The following is a 17,726-nucleotide window of genomic DNA, read 5'->3' on the forward strand; positions in this document are numbered from 1 at the left end:
AACGGATTTTTTCCTCGAGCCGAAACTGTTATGATGGCCAAACAATAAAACAGGGTTGATTTCCGCGTTTCCAAGAAAGGCTGCCTTTCCGTATTTTATTCATAGTACTAGAGTATTCATGATTTCGGAAGTTAATGTTTTGTGTAGTTTACATACAGCGATCTGATCTTTGTACCGATGACATTTAATAGGCCTGTGCCTATTCACTCTTAGTCATAATCTTTTTTCAAGTTCACGCTCTTTGAATTAAACAGCATTGCGAAATCTGCGGATTGAAGAAATCTCGTATAAATAATTACGATTTGAGAATACAATCCCCAAGAACAGGTAAATTTCATCAGCATTTCGGTGAAACACAAAAGGGAACCATCAAAGTGTTCCCGTTTTAATTCCAATAGTGCATGTGATTTGCACACAGGACAATGGTCCCACAAAACTAGACGTCATAGGCCTACTGATATTGTTACTTCTCGGGATAAGATTATTATATATTCCTATTCCTTGACAATTATTTAAAGGGCTATCAGTATCCCCATGTGTGAACACATTGCATTTCATTAATTTCTTGCTTAATTTCAAGTTGAAAGTAGTTTGGAAGGGATGAAGAGTTCCGATACAGGCGCCCCTTCCCCCAACGCACCTACAGATGGGCTCTACCTGCGATTTGTTCACGTGCTGAGAGTCGTGAGGCCATGATGATACAGAAGTTCTCATTTCCCGCCCTTATTTGATACAAAACAAAAATCATATATAGGAGTGGTACAAAATTCATGAGCTAAAAGTCTCAGTCCATGGGAGATATTACTTCAAACTAAGGATCAACCTAGCTAGCCCTCCATCTCCCCGATTTTTGTCTCTTCACTTGGTGTACCCATAGAGCAAGGAACAGATACCACACAGGCCTCATGCCAATGATGTAGTGTGAAGGGATAATGGAAGTGGGATAGACGTTTTCTTCATGGTCGATCGTTTTCTTTTAGGGGAGGAGCCTGGGGGTGCACTTGTGACAAATCAATTGGCGCTGAAGACTGTTGGGGGTAATTAATAATGAAAACGCTAAATGATGGATGGACATATCCCAAGGGCGGATCCAGGGGGGGGGGGGGCCAAAGGGGGACATGCCCCCCCCCCCCCCAAAAAAAAACGAAACCATTTTTTTTTTTTTTTATGTGACATCGCAATAAAGGCAGGCAATGAGTACACCACCATCTTTTCCTCAAAAAAACATTGGTTAAAGTGGTCAGAAATTGCCTCAAATCGCACCACAGAGCATCTAGAATCCAAAAAAATTTCGGGGCCCTTAAGCGGGCCCCGAACCCCATGCCGTAATTTTTTTTACCCACTTTTTTGGGGGACCAAAATTTTTTTGGGCCCCCCCCAAAAAATTGTGTTCTGGATCCGCCCTTGGCCAGTACCAACAGATTGCCAGCTACAAAGTTTAGAGAACGTATCGTATCTAATAAATGGAAAACAGGTTTGTCGTATTCATGATTAACGGCCCATTTGTTTTTCTATAGTTGTCAATAATTGGGTGGGGCTGTTGTGCAATCCCTATTCTCAACCTTTTTGTAGGCAGCTTTTATCGAACTCAGTCCGCCGTATATATATCTGCAGCTGTCGGCTAGAGGCTGCAAGCGGCCGACTGCGAAAAAAAAAAAAATCCGTTGTTCTGCCCGCTCTTGGAACACGCCCTCTTGAGTTTGGATTTATCTAGTTTGGCGCTGGCGCGATTTCTGACTTTCTCGGATTCTTGTCAATGGCAGAGACATTTTTCTATTGACAAATTTCACGAATTTAATAAGACAAAATGATGGCCACATCAATGGTTACCGAAGATGAACTCGTGCAGGAGTTTGAAGACTTTGACATCGAACTAACCGATCCTGATGTTGTTGATAAATGTGAGTATTAAAACAGTAAGGAGGACATACTCCTAGAACTATAGTATGAGGCTCCACTACGTGGAGCCTCATAGTTCTAGGACTAGGAGTAAGGAGGACACTTTTTGCACATTGTTTTTGTCAGCTGGTTTCGGCCATTGAGATTGTGCACACAGCACAGGTTACGCCTGCTTATATTTGTAGACTCCTAAGAAGCACATTGCTTGTCCAAGGATAGCCCCATAAATGTGGCCAATTTACTGGACTACCTCCGTAAACATAGTCATAGGCCACACGTCCACATGTACAAAAACGTGTCGCACTTTGTCAAATTTTGATTTTCACATTTAGGCTTAGGGCTAGTTAGGCTAGTCCCACTGTGCCCACGGTATGCTGCGCTGAACCTCTGGCCACACACCGTGGTACTGCGCACTACTGAGGACGAAGTTTTCAAAAAAATTACGGTCAGTTTCTTACAGATGGTTGTATTCTATGATGTCTCACTTCTGAGATGCTAAGTTAGGTGTAATGATGTTCAATTTTCCGAGATATTCTTGAATCTTTCTGGAGCCCATATGCACTCGTGAAACGTCTGGTGATGGCAGCCATTTTGAATGTGACGAGAGATGACCTCAAGCTGTGACGTCGCGTTTATGCAAATTGCTTGTCGAGCGAGGGCGCGAGTTGCAAATGCGACGGCTGTTTCCTGTGCCGTGGATCCTGAATAGAGATCAGTGCACGTGGCCCCCAGACGATAAATGCATGGTACAGGAAACAGCCGTCGCATTTGCAACTCGCGCCCTCGCTCGACAAGCAATTTGCATAAACGCGACGTCACAGCTTGAGGTCATCTCTCGTCACATTCAAAATGGCTGCCATCACCGGACGTTTCACGAGTGCATATGGGCTCCAGAAAGATTCAAGAATATCTCGGAAAATTGAACATCATTACTCCTAAGCATCCCAGAAGTGATAGATGGGACATCATAGAATACAACCATATGTAAGAAACGGACCGTAATTTTTATGAAAACACCCTCAGTAGTGTGTGGTACCACGGTGTGTGGCCAGAGGTTCAGCGCAGCATACCGCGGCCACACTAGTGGGGCTAGGCTTAGGCCCCCCTAGTTTGTAAGGTTTTTTGCTTTAGAAGCATACTTACCCTCTTTGTAGGCTAATCAGAGTAATCAGAAAGTAATTGCAGAATACCCCGCCACTCTGAAATACACCCCTAAATTCTCTGGCTACGAGGTTGGAATCACTGGAAAAGAAACAATTCAAGTCCACGCCAGCTACGCGGATACTGAGTGGGGGTCCATTATTTGATTTTGAGAACGAAGCAACACAAAAGGAATGGGAGTTGCTGAAAAAAAATTCTAAGTCCAAACCAACCACCCTGTTGGCGGCTACGCGGATACAGAGTGGGAGTCCTCTTGAATATGCTTGAGAACGAAGCAACACAAAAGGAATGGGAGTTGCTGAAAAAATTCTAAGTCCAAACCAACAACCCTGTAGGCGGCTACGCGGTCACGAAGTGGGAGTGCAATGGAGCATGACGCATAGTACATACAAGTAGCACTGAGAACGTTTATTGAGGTCAACCAACCGTGACCTTGTAACCGGCTACGAGGTGGATAGATCGAGTGGCGGGGTATTCTGCAATTGTGCCCTGCCTTTTTCAGATGTCTATTTTTCGTGAAATTTCCAGATTCATTTGCACACATTTGCGTATCAAAATTTGAACATGAAATTTCACAAAAATTAGACATCTGAAAAAGGCAGCACTTTCTGATTAGCCTATAAAGAGGGTAAGTATGCTTCTAAAGCAAAAAAACCCTACAAACTAAGCCTAGGCTAAATGTGAAAATCAAAATCTGGCAAAGTGCGACACGTTTTTGTACATGTGGACGTGTGGCCTATGTTTACGGAGGCAGTCCAGTAAATTGGCCACATTTATGGGGCTAGTCCAAGGAGAAGTCGAGGTGACTCAAGTTGTGCAGTTGTGCGTACAGGCCACTATTTTTTTCTCCCAAACGACATGCACATCCTTGGCATTTTGGGCACAACTAGGCCCTACATGCCCTTCATCAAGTTCATGCCCTAGCTAGGCCTAGGCCCTATAAAATACATAGTCATGATAGTCCTAAATGTGACTGAACACATATCAGTCACACAGCCACGACTTGCCAAGCGCAGCCGGTGCTCGGCATCGACAAGACCGTTATCTTGTCGCGCATTCTCAAGAATGTGCGCTCAATCTGGAAGAGTTATTTTTTGGCCAAGATTGAGCAAGGATCCAGTTGCACATTCTCAAGAATGTGCATACCCATTCTCGAGAATGCGTGATTTTCAAGAATGGGCACAACAGGTCCAATCATTTTAAAGTGGATTTTGTTCCCTTATAGGAACCGGGCCCTACACTACACGATCGCCCCGAATTTAATGATTTTGTGCTATTTAGCAGGCATACTATACCTAGCTGAGTTATTTTCTGCTGACAAAATAATTTCGATCTTTAATTAATTTTCGGCTCCCCTAGCAATGGGACGCTCCGCCCACAGGACGTACGTGGCTCTGTGACTGATATACGGAGGTAGTCCAGTATTTCAGTCACATTTATGGGACTACATGTATAGAATACAGGGCCACTCAACTCTACATCCGTGCCATCGTATGGCTGCGTGGAGCCGTAGTCCCATAAATGTGACGGTAATACCTCCGTATTAACCGTCACAAATCCACAAGTCATGCATGTGGTATTTGGACAGAGAGTCCATTGCTAAGGGAGCCGAAAATCCATTCGAAGTCGCAATTATTTTGTCACTTTATGCTCACACAATGCCGTCTACAACTACTTAATATCAACAAAACGTTAAATTCGGCACCTTCAGAGGTCTAGTTATCTTTGTAACTATACAGCAATACCGTTGCCACACTAGTAGTGGGGCTAACAAAAAAATAGGCCTAGCTGCTGAGGCTAGTCCCAGTAACTGGGGCGCTAGAGCTCTTTTTTCAAATTCTGTCTTTGGTCGGTCATACTACATGTAGTACCAGTAGGCCTACTACCGGTAGTACTAGCCCCCCCAGCATCGGCAAATCAATAACTGTAAATCGGTATTTTCACGAAAACCACCCAGCTCAAAAAAGTGGCCAAATTCACAGCAAGGACCTGACAAAAATACCTTACAAGGCGCCTAGGGCCCACTAGGCTTACAGTAGGCCTACAGTAGGCCGCCTACTTACTTGCTTCTCCACATGTCAAGGACGAACTACTGGGGCTTCAGTGGTACTCAAGATCATGGGCTGTGTCAAAATGAATGATACCAGCTTGCAGCTACTTCACATAGACACATGTGCTACATGTAATTCCATCCATAGCCAGGTGATTCAGATGCTATACCATTCACACACAGAGGTCTTGATCAAATGACTTCTACTGGGTCTAGGCCCATGCCTATTGTTCAAAATTTACTATTTACTATTTACTATTTTATTTCTCGGGAATAAATCAACAAATACATGTAAACAAATGACTAAAGTTACAACACAAAAAACCCCAAAAGCTTTAGATACATAAACAAACAAACAAAAACAAAATACCATTCAGCTCCCGAAGGATTGCCCAAAAGAAACATTGTTTCTGTCTAGGGGTTCTCCAAACTGACTGGCATACGTGAAAACAACAAGCAATAAATATAAAAAGAAGTTTTAACTTTACAAAAAAAAGGAAAAAAGTTAAATAAAGTTACATTAAGTTAAGAACAAGGTTGGTAAATTATATAATTATTAGACAAACAAATCAAAATAAAAAAAACCCAACCAATTACTAGGTAAATTAAATGAATAAACAAATTAATATATACATTGTACTTCAAGTACTACTACTTGAAATTAACCCCCTCCCCCCAAAAAAGGTTATTAGAATTAAAAGAAGACTGCGTAAGGTTGCATAAAACACTCTAGGGACCAAAATGAAAGAGGGGCCTGTAACTACACAATCTCCTTTTACTTGACTCTCATTGTAACTGTACTACTAGTACTTAGGCCTACCCCCTTCTTTTCTTTTCACATTTTTGCTTTCAGTGAAGGAGCTTTGTATGGTGTATCGAATGGACTGCTCCAGTATCGTGTCTGAGTGGGTCGCTTACTCAATCAGTAGGAGCAACCAAAAGATGACGACTGATAGTTTGGAAGAAATGGAACAAGATGTACGTATGCACATAGTTACTGAAGTTACCATAGTTACCTTAGCTTCTATCAGGGACAATTTTGAACAGAGGTTGTGCCTTATCCCTGTGAGCTCTCCGGAAATGTCTTATTAAAGTTTGACTTTATTGGAATGTTGCTTGAGCAATAACTGACTAAGGGCGTGATCCCTGAATACAGGGGTGCAAGTTTATGGCTTCTGACTAGCGATCTTGAGCAAAACATTAAATAAACGGGAGACAAAAGCCACACATTTAGATTTGATAGCTTAGTTGGTAGAGCAACAGCACATTGTTCCGGTGCCCGTATGTTCAAGTCCCCCTCCAGTCATTTAAAAAAAATCTAATCATTATAACAATTTTTGATGAGTCTGTCTTGACTCTCAATTAATATAAAAACTGTTCTGTAATGATATAAAAACAAAGGTTTTCCTTTGTCTAACACTCAATTTTTAGAGGATAAGCAAGAAAAAGAAGAAAGTTGCCAAGACACCAACAATGAAAAGTCCAGCTGTCTTCACTTCTGACCGAGTGAATGAAGAAACTGACGATCTACTCAGTGCTTACACCCCTGCTGGAAAGGTAAGAGCAATTCCTTACACCCCTGCTGGAAAGTAATGGCGAACACCCTGATGGGAGTCTTGAAAATTAGTAGCTATTGTATTCGTATGATGGAATTTCACCTCGGAGAAAAGTAAATTTAATGTAGGATTATAAACCCTTCAACAGGGTAGCACTGCTTGGTGGTTCAGTGATATATCCGATAGTAAGCAGGAGGTTGTGGGTTCGAGTCCTACCCAAGTATTAGCTTAAGTTGTTTTTAGCAAGCTCTTAGAAGCACTGAGTATGATCTCCATGTTAGTACTATTTGATGTTTGCGTTTTTGTGTGTGAATACAACAGGAGTTCAAACGATACAGGAGTTTGGGAGAATTGTGTTGAAGTTTGATTTATTATAAATTGCAATGTTACAGATATGATCGAGAGAAATCATCTGAATATTTTAAAAATCATTTTGCAGAGTAAACACAAGCGTCTTCACACTACGCCCGAGAATCCAGCCAATAAGAGACTGCAGGGGGTACATCGCCATGGTAGCGTGCCGTTCTCACCAGCTAGCTTCTCTCCTCCAGCTGTGTAAGTACAGAGAATGTAACAGCCAACAAGACAGGTGCTAAGCGGAACAACTGAAAGTGTAGCAATCCATTATTGGCCCTGGCTATTTGCATGATCCATGAACAATGTTCCAATAATTTGGCACAAACAACAGTTACTTTATGCATAGGTGGTGTTGTTTATGAGTCCAACTATAAAATTGACTGTTAAACACTATTTTTATTATCCTTATTTACTACCCATTGTTTTTTTTCAAAGAAGGCATTAAATTTACGATATTTGTGGAATTTTTGTTTGATAATTTCCCTCACCCAATTTCTTATCCCCAGTGCGACCCCGTCTCACAAGTATGGCAGCCGAACCAACAGACGTGAGGTGGTTGCAAGCTACGGTCCGACTGACAGCATAACTTGGAAGGGCACTAATGCACAGACGTGTTCGGTCCAGCATTACGACACGGAGGGCGCCCTCAAGAAGAAATATAAAAACATGTTCCAGAAATTCACCGACAAAGCCAGTGGTAATTCAGGCGTTTCAATTCAATAACATATTAATTTTTTTCAAATTTATTTTTTGTTTCTGCAGATTTTCCACTTCTTTCCTTATCTATTCAAAACCTAATTTGGTTCCATATCTAGACTAAAAACCTTCCTCCCCCCCCCCAGGAAAGAAGCGTACGATGCGTGCATGTGGCGCAGAGTGTGGGGTTGTGTAACCAGTTTCCCATTATTTTGTTGAAATCCCATTTTTTGTACCAAGATAAAATACTGTTGAGGCTTTTTTGGATTTTCTTCTCGATTAACGAGATGTTTCTATTAGACTTTTCAAATCACTTGTATGCATATTGAGACGTGAACATCCGGCAGTTGGTGAGAGATTGTTGACGGCTATGTTAAACAATAAAGGGTTCATGACGCTGCCTTGAGGAACACCATTTTCTTGAGTTCTTTCTGTGGAGAAGGTGTCATTGTCTTAACCTTGGATTTTCCTGTCACTAAAGAAGTTGTCTATTCAACTAGTAACTCGACCATAGATGCCCACGTCTTGGAGTTTGATAATAACCTCTTTGTGCTATAGCATGTCGTAGGCCTTTTGAACGTCTAGGAAAACCGCAAGGGTGCTTTCTTTGTTCGCCCGGGCTTTATTGATAGATGACTCCAGATTGATAATGTGGTCTTTGGTGCTGCGGCCTTTTCTAAATCCACTCTGTTGTTGGCTGAAAAGATCATTTGTTTCAATGTACCATGTAACTATTTGTTCCATCAGTTTACATAAGGTGGAGGTGAGGGCTATAGGTCGGTAGGATTAAGGGTTGGCCGGATCTTTCCCTGGTTTGAGGATAGGAATGAGAATAGTTTCTTTCCATTGCATGGGACATTGGGAAGCACGCCAGATCAAATTGAAGATAACGAGCAGGTATTCACACACTTTGATGGAAAAATGTTTGATGACCATTATAAAAGAGGGATGTTTAGTTTGATGCACTGATGTGTTGATTCCATTAGTGTGGCTGTCATTTGTTCAGTTTGGGTAGTCCCATCCTTTCGTGGTTGGTTCTCAGAGGTTATTGTTGGTTGCATAACTTGCGTTTTAGGTGTTGGTTGTGGGGTGGGTGTGTCGGGGCTTATTGAGATGCTTATGATGAGTCTGCTTATGATGGCTCTTGCTGCGTCAGCGTACGATGTGTTGTATGACACCCTGATAATAATAATAACACATTCTTATATAGCGCATTTCAGGACCGCCGTTGCTCAAAATGCGCTTTTCAATTCGTAAACAAATATATAACTAAGGAAAACAATTTTCAAATAAATGTGTTATTAAGGCTGGTCTTAAACAACTCCAGGTCACTTATTGATCGCAGTGACAGTGGGAGAGCATTCCAAAGTCTAGGCCCCCACATGCAATTGCTCTTTCACCATAGCTCTTCATTTTTCCGGGATTCATGGTGAGAAGATGCTGGGAAGATGATCTAAGGGGCCTTGATGGATTGTACGGTACAAGTAGTTCTGAGATGTAGGCTGGACATAGACCATGGATAGCTTTGAAGATGATGAGAATGACCTTATAATGGATACGAGACTGTACTGGCAACCAGTGCAGGGATTTCAGCACAGGGGTTATTATGTTCACTCTTCTTGGCTCTCGATACCAAGCGAGCAGCAGAGTTCTGGATCCTCTGCAGTTTAGAGATTTCTTTCTCTGGAGTTCCAAGTAGGAGGCAATTGCAGCTGTCAAGTAAGGAAGATATTTTGATGTTTTGTATTCGTCTTTCCTGTTTGATAGTGTTGCACGCTGCATATGCCGATGAGTGTTGTTCCCTGCATCTGCAGCAATTTACCTGATCTTTCTGTCGACATTGTTCATATGAGTGGGATCCTCCACATGGCACATCTGGTTGTCTACATGCCCAAGATCGTTGACAATTAAAACAGCGGATTGCGGGTGGGATGAAGGCTTTGACTCGGAAAATTTCTTATCCCAGTTGGAAAGCTTCGGGCAGGGTGGGTGTATTGAAGGTTAAGCAGACATGAAGATGTTTTTCCAATTGACCATCTTTTCTGCGCATCAGGCACTTAACATCCAGGACTCCGTGTTTCTTGTATGTCTCTAGGATTTCTTTGTCTTCAATGTCAGTGGGGATTCCAGTAATGACTCCCTTGCTCTGGGTCTCCGATTTTGCAAATTCAGTAGTTATGGCCCATTGGTCAAGTTGAGACATGGCTTTGAGTTGTTTTGCTTGGGCTGGAGTATGACATCTAACAGTAATACCTTCTTGTTTATTCTTAGTGACGCTTTTCACAAGATTACCACCGAGGTTATTTAGAGCTTTGGCGATTTTGATTGGGTTAATTTTAGCAAGCTTGACATCTGAGGAATTGATGATAACTATTGTAGGTTGTCTCTTGGTGTTCTGGCTCTGGGTGAATCTGGTGAATCGGCATTTTAGTTGGGAGTTTTGTGGAGGGTCACTGTCTGAATAGACGTCGCTGTATGTTACATGTTTAGGTGGTTTGCAGCTCTTAGTTTGGAATGGAGAATCATCTTGTGCTTGGCTAATTAATGTTTCAAGTGTTGATCTAGGTTGGTCATGATCATTGTATTGTAGGTTGTCATGGGGTGATGGATTAGATTGTGATAATTGATCCCATGATGGTTCAGAATCCATTTCATCCTCCATTTTTGGTGAAATCTAGGCCTGGGTCGGCCCAGAAATCAGAAACCCTGAATTTATAGCCTCCTGATTATGAGATATTGCTGAACGATAAGATGATGCAGTCAGATTCTTGCAAGTGGACCAGAAGGTTGGAGAAAAGATATTCACTGGTGTCAGAGAATTTGAATTTTCATGCGCCCACGAGCATCCAATGAACACGTCCGATTGTCGCGAAGCCATATGTTAACCGTTCGACGACGTTGTTGCATACCCCAGTTTCTGATTAAACACAGAGCGGTGTTTAAAACCCCCGACGTGACCAATGGGAATAGGTCCACAGTCCTAGGTATTTAAGAATTACTGTTTACAAAAATACCTTCCAATTGTCTTTCCCCTGCAGTGCTGAATGATATGATAGAGAATATGGCCCAACAATTTCAAGACAAACATGGAATAGAGAACTTCTCTCATGTGGCCCTCCCCATCCAGGTAGAGTATAGAGGTCTATCTTCAGCAATAGAAAGTTTGTTACTTTGAAGTAGATGAACCAATGAATCTGCGCACATTTAGTTGTGGAATAAGATGTTTTTTTAACTTGTGAAATTGCGCCCTAACAAAAACATGAGTCTGATCGATTGTTTGTTTCAGATGTGCCAAAAAAAAAAAAAATAAAAGCCTTTATTGATATTGTTGCAGACATCATATTAGAAAAAAAAATAGTTCTTCATGAAGAACTATTTTTTTTCACATGAATGTGAAATAATAATACAAATTGAAAATTTGTACGGATAGAGCAACAAATTTAAACCAATTCAGAGGTCACTTTTATTTCGTACATTTTAGGAGCCAGTGACTGCTGTAGGTCGTGTTTGCTGCGATACCAGCACCGGTCGTCTCAATGCACAGTCTGTTCTCTTGGAGGGATCCGTGGACACGTCGTCTGGCAAGCAGGTCATGCTAAGTCTGTCAGATATCAAAGAATTCTCCCTGTTTCCTGGTCAGATTATTGCTTCAGATGGCATCAACAGTAAAGGAGTCAAGTTGGTAGCTTCCAAGATCTATGAGGTTTGTGAACCCTGAATCTGGCTTGTATGAGAATTCATTCATAATTCAGGCCTTGGACTTTGTTAATGTATTTTGTTTAATGAAAAAATTAAATGATCTATAAAGACATTTTGAGGGATACCGAACCAAAGATTAGGGGGATTTGCTTTTTGCATGGAATTGCGCCTTATTGAAATAAAGATAAAACTTTACACTTGCAAAGTTAAAAATCCCCCAAAACCAAAAAAAAAAACCACCCCAAAACACACAAAGAAAACAAAACTTCACAGAGCAGCAGCATTTTTATACTGAATCTTTCTATCAAACCAACTACTCATTGAGATAACCACTTCCTTTGAGTATGGAATCTGCACACAACTTCAGCAGTGACAGAGGCATTGATCTGACTGACTTGAACACCATTGCCACTGGATTCCAGTTCCCACGTGAAGATTACTCGAGTTTATTAGGGCTGTGCCAAATAAACCGAATATTCGAATACTCAATCACGCCAAATATCTGAATAGTATTTTTTCCCTTTTCAAATATTCGAAAAATGTGGGCTGTCTCGAGTAAATGATGGAGAACGTATAAGTTATGTGTCTTTATAGTTTGTCAAATGTCTCACTTTTGTTTAAAGCCATTATTGCGCATGATTGAGAGCTTCAATGAGAAATATTAGCTGAAATGTCTTCACAAAATCTGTTGAAACATCAGCCATTCTGCTTTCTGTTCTTGATATTAGTTTGAAAAGCTCTTCGTTAATTTTCGAAAAGTGCAAAAAGGTGCACAAAAATCCTGATCCATTGCCAGTTTTGGCTTGCACATGTTTAACTTGATCAGTGCAATTCGAATTTGTATATATTTGAATATACGATCAAGTCCAAGTTGGAATAACGGAACACATCTACTGAATGATTTGAACATCCACAGCTCTACAGTTTATGCACAGTCCCAGATGAGAGATACAAATCAGTCTTGCTGCGCCATGGTGCACATGCAGTGTGTCTTGCACACAGAGCTCTCGTTAGTAACCATACAGCATTATCTTTTGCAATCCGGAGGTCGCAGGTTCAAACCTCACTCCATGTAATTTCTTCTTTCAAATTTAAATTATCTAATATGACAGTTCGATTCATTCTACAGAGCGTTCCCCTGCCACTATGCCAGTCTGAAGATAACTCATTATCAGATCATGGTCCGTTACATGTCATGGTCGCTGGTGGTCCATTCACGACATCAGACACACTCAGCTATGAGCCTCTAGATGACTTGATACGAGTCATGGTACAAGACATGCCCGATGTCTGTATTCTGGTAAGTTCAGAGAAGTTCTACAATTGCCCTGTAAATTTGAAATGACAACTATTTATTAATACAAGACAGTTTGTTTTAAAAACGTTTCCATCTCTTTCATAATGGTTAAAAACTGACTTGACCATAATTGGACGAAAATGATAAATGCCACATGACTATATCGTATTAAGCGAATTTTAATATTGCGTTTTGCTTGTCACTTGAATTTTTATGAGCTCATTGAAATATGCAAATTATCGATGTGTTTAAGTGTTATTTTGCTTTGAATATTAGAGGTGCTCATACAATGTAGTCTGGCAGAATGACAGTAAGGAACTGGAGTCTGATAATAGGTTAACATTTTGTCTATTTCTTTTTTCTAACTACAGTTTGGGCCATTTGTTGACGCCAACCATGCAGAAATAAAGGTAAATCCTATATATTAGTTAAACTGGTTTCGCGTACATGCACCTCTGATGAATATCTAATTACAGTATACTTACCCCCCCCCCCCCAGCAGTACAGATTCATTTTAATGCCCAAATGAGACCAAACCCCAAAATAATCTAAAAGTCACTAGAGCTGATATTGATAAAGGTACGTCCCTAAACATATTATGTATATTAATATAAATATGAACCCTTTTCACCCATTTGATGTCCCACTAAAATGTCTATTTTCATTTAGATACTCTCTCTGTAATTTTTATGGAGTGAAAGAAAAGAGAACAGTTTTGGTGGAAATGTAATTGGCCATGAATAATGATCGATGTGAATATTCACTGATGACATTGTTTCTTTACATTAGGATTACACCCAAGATCCGGAAGATCTCTTCAAGATGCAAATGAGGAAACTTGCGGAAGCCACAAAACAGTAAGTTAAGGGATTGCAATGTTATCCAGTCAATGCATCACCCATAGAGGGGGGTATTGTCTTAATTCCCTGCTGGACTGGCTGACCAATGGTTGTGATGCACTGAGTGTATGTGTGTTAACTAACTGATGTGGCTTCATGCTGTCTGTGTAGGTGTCAATACACTAATCTGTTGAATGGTCTTCTTGCAATTTTGAAAAACAAACTGCATGTAACAATTCTCATTACTCACATATTGCATGGGTTTCAATATTCTGTATGGGAAGCAGAAAGAGACATGCAATACAAGGAAACACAACATCACTGTATTTTATTGCTAAATAAATGACACATTGGAATATTTTCCTTGTACAAATTCACCGTCTTTCATTGAAATTATCAATCTGTTTCTGTATAAACATAAAATGCTTACATTGACTAAGATATGCCTGATTCGATTTTCTAGGATCGGAACCCAGCTGGTGATTGTTCCGTCTCTACGTGACGTCCATCATGATTTCATCTATCCTCAACCACCCTTCCCGATACCAGACAATCTTCCTGATAAGGATGTAAGTGTTGACCCTTGGCGTGGACAAGTCTTCCACGGAATTCGAGCTATTCCATGGAAATAGCAAGTTGCAGTCCAGTCCAGCCAGCAACCATTGAAAACGCGTCTCTGTTTAAAATTGATTAGTTTATGTGAAAATTTGCAAGAAATTGTCATATGGAGTGAAATTATAAAACAGATGTATTCATGAACACTTGTTTTACAACGTTGTAGTCCAGTTCATCACAAGTCAAGCACAAGTCATCCAGTCCTAAGACATGTCACAGACTATTAAAAAGGAACATTCTTCTAAGAGATTCCTTTGTCATTTTGCCCTTGGAAGGACTTGTGATGGACTTTACAACACTGATTTTTTTGGTGGTTTGTTTGTGTTGGTTTTTGTTGTAATTGCAAAGTAGCGACAAACAGCCAGTAGATAACTTCTAGAGTTTTTTCCAGCTTTTTAGTACCAGTCTCCTGTGTTCCTTCACAATGCTGTCTTTGACAGATTTTTAGCTTTGCACGGTGAAGAAAGCAATAAGATTATGTTTACGGTTGCACCATGTGACAAATTGTGAGTTTGAAAAGTTCTGAAAAGAACCAGGGAAACTCAGCGATTTGGAAAGTATCGTCAACAGTTACTTGATGACGGGCAGAGTATACTCTCTGAAATGTTGAGTTTACCTCGGTTCTTTTCAGAACCTTACAAACTCACAAAAAAGATTTGTGACATGGTGCAACCGTAAGCTTTATCTTATTGATAGGTTTATTCATCTTCTGATTTGTAACATTTGACTTTCTTTCTCATCCCCCAGAGATTACACTTCATGTCTGACCCTTGCACGCTAACCATCAACGGCATCGTGTTTGGACTGACTTCAAGTGATATCCTGTTTCATCTTGGAAGCGAGGAAATCTCACAGTAAGTTCTTGATATTTTTGGTTATTCAATATTGGTTTTTATTATGTTAATTATGTTTGGATTGGTGCAGATGAATTTCCTCATATCTCGTATAGAGATATTGTCAACAATTGCAGTAAAAATCAACTTTAAATTGAAAATATGTGTTTCTGACAACTTAATGTTTTGATCAGGTTTCAATATATATGAATTTCATGTTTGAGTTTAAATGAAGATCTAAGCATTGTGCTCCTTACTAAACCATTTTGCACCTTGAATTGATTTAATGCGTTCTTTCTGACCCTATGCTGGTCAGAGTAGATTTAGTTTCTGGGTAGATTGAAAGAAAATGTAACTCTGGGTAAAAATATTGGCTTTAAAATGTTACATTTAAACTAATTGGCTGCAATGTCTTTTTGCAGACTGTGACAAAAATAAATTCATGACTAAAACAGTAAACAAGTATTTTTCATTCATTTTTTTCTCTGTCTGTTCAGTCCACCAGGTTCATCAGATCGTCTGCGACGTTTAACCAAACACATCCTCACTCAACAGAACTACTACCCCCTCTATCCTCCTCCTGAGTGCATGCCGATTGACTATGAACACTATGAGCAATATGCTCAGATGGATGTGACTCCAGACGTCTTCATTAGTCCCTCAGACCTCAGGTGGTTTATCAAGGTGAGTCCACATACTCCTAGACTATGAACACTATGAGCAATATGCTCAGATGGACGTCACTCCAGACGTCTTCATTAGTCCCTCAGACCTCAGGTGGTTTATCAAGGTGAGACCACATACTCCTAGACTATGAACACTATGAGAAATATGCTCAGATGGATGTCACTCCAGACGTCTTCATTAGTCCCTCAGACCTCAGGTGGTTTATCAAGGTGAGACCACATACTCCTAGACTATGAACACTATGAGAAATATGCTCAGATGGATGTCACTCCAGACGTCTTCATTAGTCCCTCAGACCTCAGGTGGTTTATCAAGGTGAGACCACATACTCCTAGACTATGAACACTATGAGAAATATGCTCAGATGGATGTCACTCCAGACGTCTTCATTAGTCCCTCAGACCTCAGGTGGTTTATCAAGGTGGGTAGATGCACTCTAGACAAGAGGACATCACTATATTCAGAATAGATTTAAAAGCATGTTATTTGTGAGTTCCGGGGACTTGAGCTTTCCTGGGTTATAAAGTGGGCGTGAGGATATCAATTTTGGACATTAATTTTGGATATCAAGGAGGTCGATCCTTTAAGGAAAGCAAGACGAGGGTAGCCCACCTGCGCCTCTGCAAAAATAGTCTTGGTGTGCATCCCGAGGCTTTCAATATTAAAAAGTGAATTTTAGAAGTGTAAGAACATTCATAGAATTGAATTTGTGTTGGGGTGATGTAAATCAATATTAGGTTTTGCTCTTCACCGATGTAATGATATGCCATGATATGCATGGCTGAACATCGTTATTTGACATAGAGCTGGATAGTTCAGTTGGTAGAGTACTGGAATGGCAATATGGAGGTTGCAGGTTCAGTCCTTGCTGCAGTCACTTTGTTTGACCTTTGAAATAATTATAATGTACCTAGTCAGTTTCCCTATGTGGTTTATTTGAAAACTCTACTTCTGTCTTGTGTTAGATTTTTGATGTGCTAGTTTGTGCCAACAGAGAACCGAATACATGTACATGCAATAGCTGCTACAAAAGTCAGTCACTTTATTCTTTTTACATCACAAAATCCAAAAAGAAAAATTCCTTTAAGGTTAGATTCTCTTAGACTTGTGCTTGGATTGGGGTTAGGGTTATTTTTCCAGCACGTTTTAAAGTCTTGTTCCTTGTCTCCCATACCAGGAGGCCTGTGGATGTCTGAGTATCAACCCAGGGCGTCTGACACGAGGTCAAGTCGGTGGCACCTATGCAAAGCTTGTCATCACACCATCACAAGACTCCAAGACTGCAGGAGTGACTGTACGCTCTGCTGCGCAAATACTCAGGATTTAGATTTCAGTTTTTAGCGGGATGAATTTGAGTTAAGAACTGTCTTAATTTTAGTAAAACAAAAGTGATTTACTATTCAAACAAAAGGATACCTTGCAAGCTGCATACTTCATTCACTTTTTAGTTTGGTTATAACTTTCCAAAGACGAAGTTTCCAATGTGCCAATGTTGAGTCAGATGTCACTATAGTTATAGTTCTCAATCTTGATGAATACTGTTCAAGCCAGTGAGAATCAAAGACAAATCCGATAGTTTTAAGCCACCTCTCTGTTATAAGCCGAATTGATATTTCACTTGTGTATGCGCAACTGTCATGAACTCTGCATTTTATTGTCAGTAAATAAAACACGTCACGCAGACCTAGTCGAATAGACGGCAAGCTTACAGAATCGCATGGGTTTGTTTGTCCAAAATTCTGTCCCACAAGTCATTGCTCACACGAGATATCAATTTTTGTTTTATTATTATTATTGTTATTTATTTCTGGTAATGAAACCAAGGATTCCCCAAAAGCGCCCTAGGCACTGTAGCTCGCAAGCCTGAAGAAACCTGTGGAGAGATAACAATGAGAAGAAATTATAGTTTTTGAGGTGGGAGGAAAACCCCACTTCTGGGGAAAACCCACAGAATCAGGTAGGGACTGAAAACCCAATCCACGTATTGGCCCAGGCGGGATTCGAACCCGGGTCACAGTGATGGAAGGCAAGGCAAGT

The 17,726-nt window shown here is 40.5% G+C and overlaps 1 protein-coding gene across 1 annotated transcript; it reads left to right on the forward strand.

Annotated features, from left to right (window-relative positions):
• Positions 1–1,694: 1,694 nt before the first annotated feature.
• Positions 1,695–17,402, forward strand: LOC119745961 (DNA polymerase alpha subunit B-like). Its single transcript, XM_038222681.1, has 14 exons — positions 1,695–1,901; positions 5,964–6,088; positions 6,542–6,667; positions 7,106–7,221; positions 7,530–7,720; positions 10,758–10,846; positions 11,201–11,422; positions 12,548–12,718; positions 13,087–13,125; positions 13,505–13,572; positions 14,018–14,123; positions 14,917–15,023; positions 15,500–15,686; positions 16,867–17,402. The coding sequence occupies exons 1-14, from the start codon at positions 1,808–1,810 to the stop codon at positions 17,014–17,016; spliced, it is 1,791 nt and encodes a 596-aa protein (XP_038078609.1). The 5' UTR covers positions 1,695–1,807; the 3' UTR covers positions 17,017–17,402.
• Positions 17,403–17,726: the final 324 nt, after the last annotated feature.

The sequence above is a fragment of the Patiria miniata genome, unplaced genomic scaffold (genome assembly GCF_015706575.1).
Source record: "Patiria miniata isolate m_02_andy unplaced genomic scaffold, ASM1570657v1 HiC_scaffold_7, whole genome shotgun sequence".
In the NCBI taxonomy this organism is placed as follows: domain Eukaryota; kingdom Metazoa; phylum Echinodermata; class Asteroidea; order Valvatida; family Asterinidae; genus Patiria; species Patiria miniata.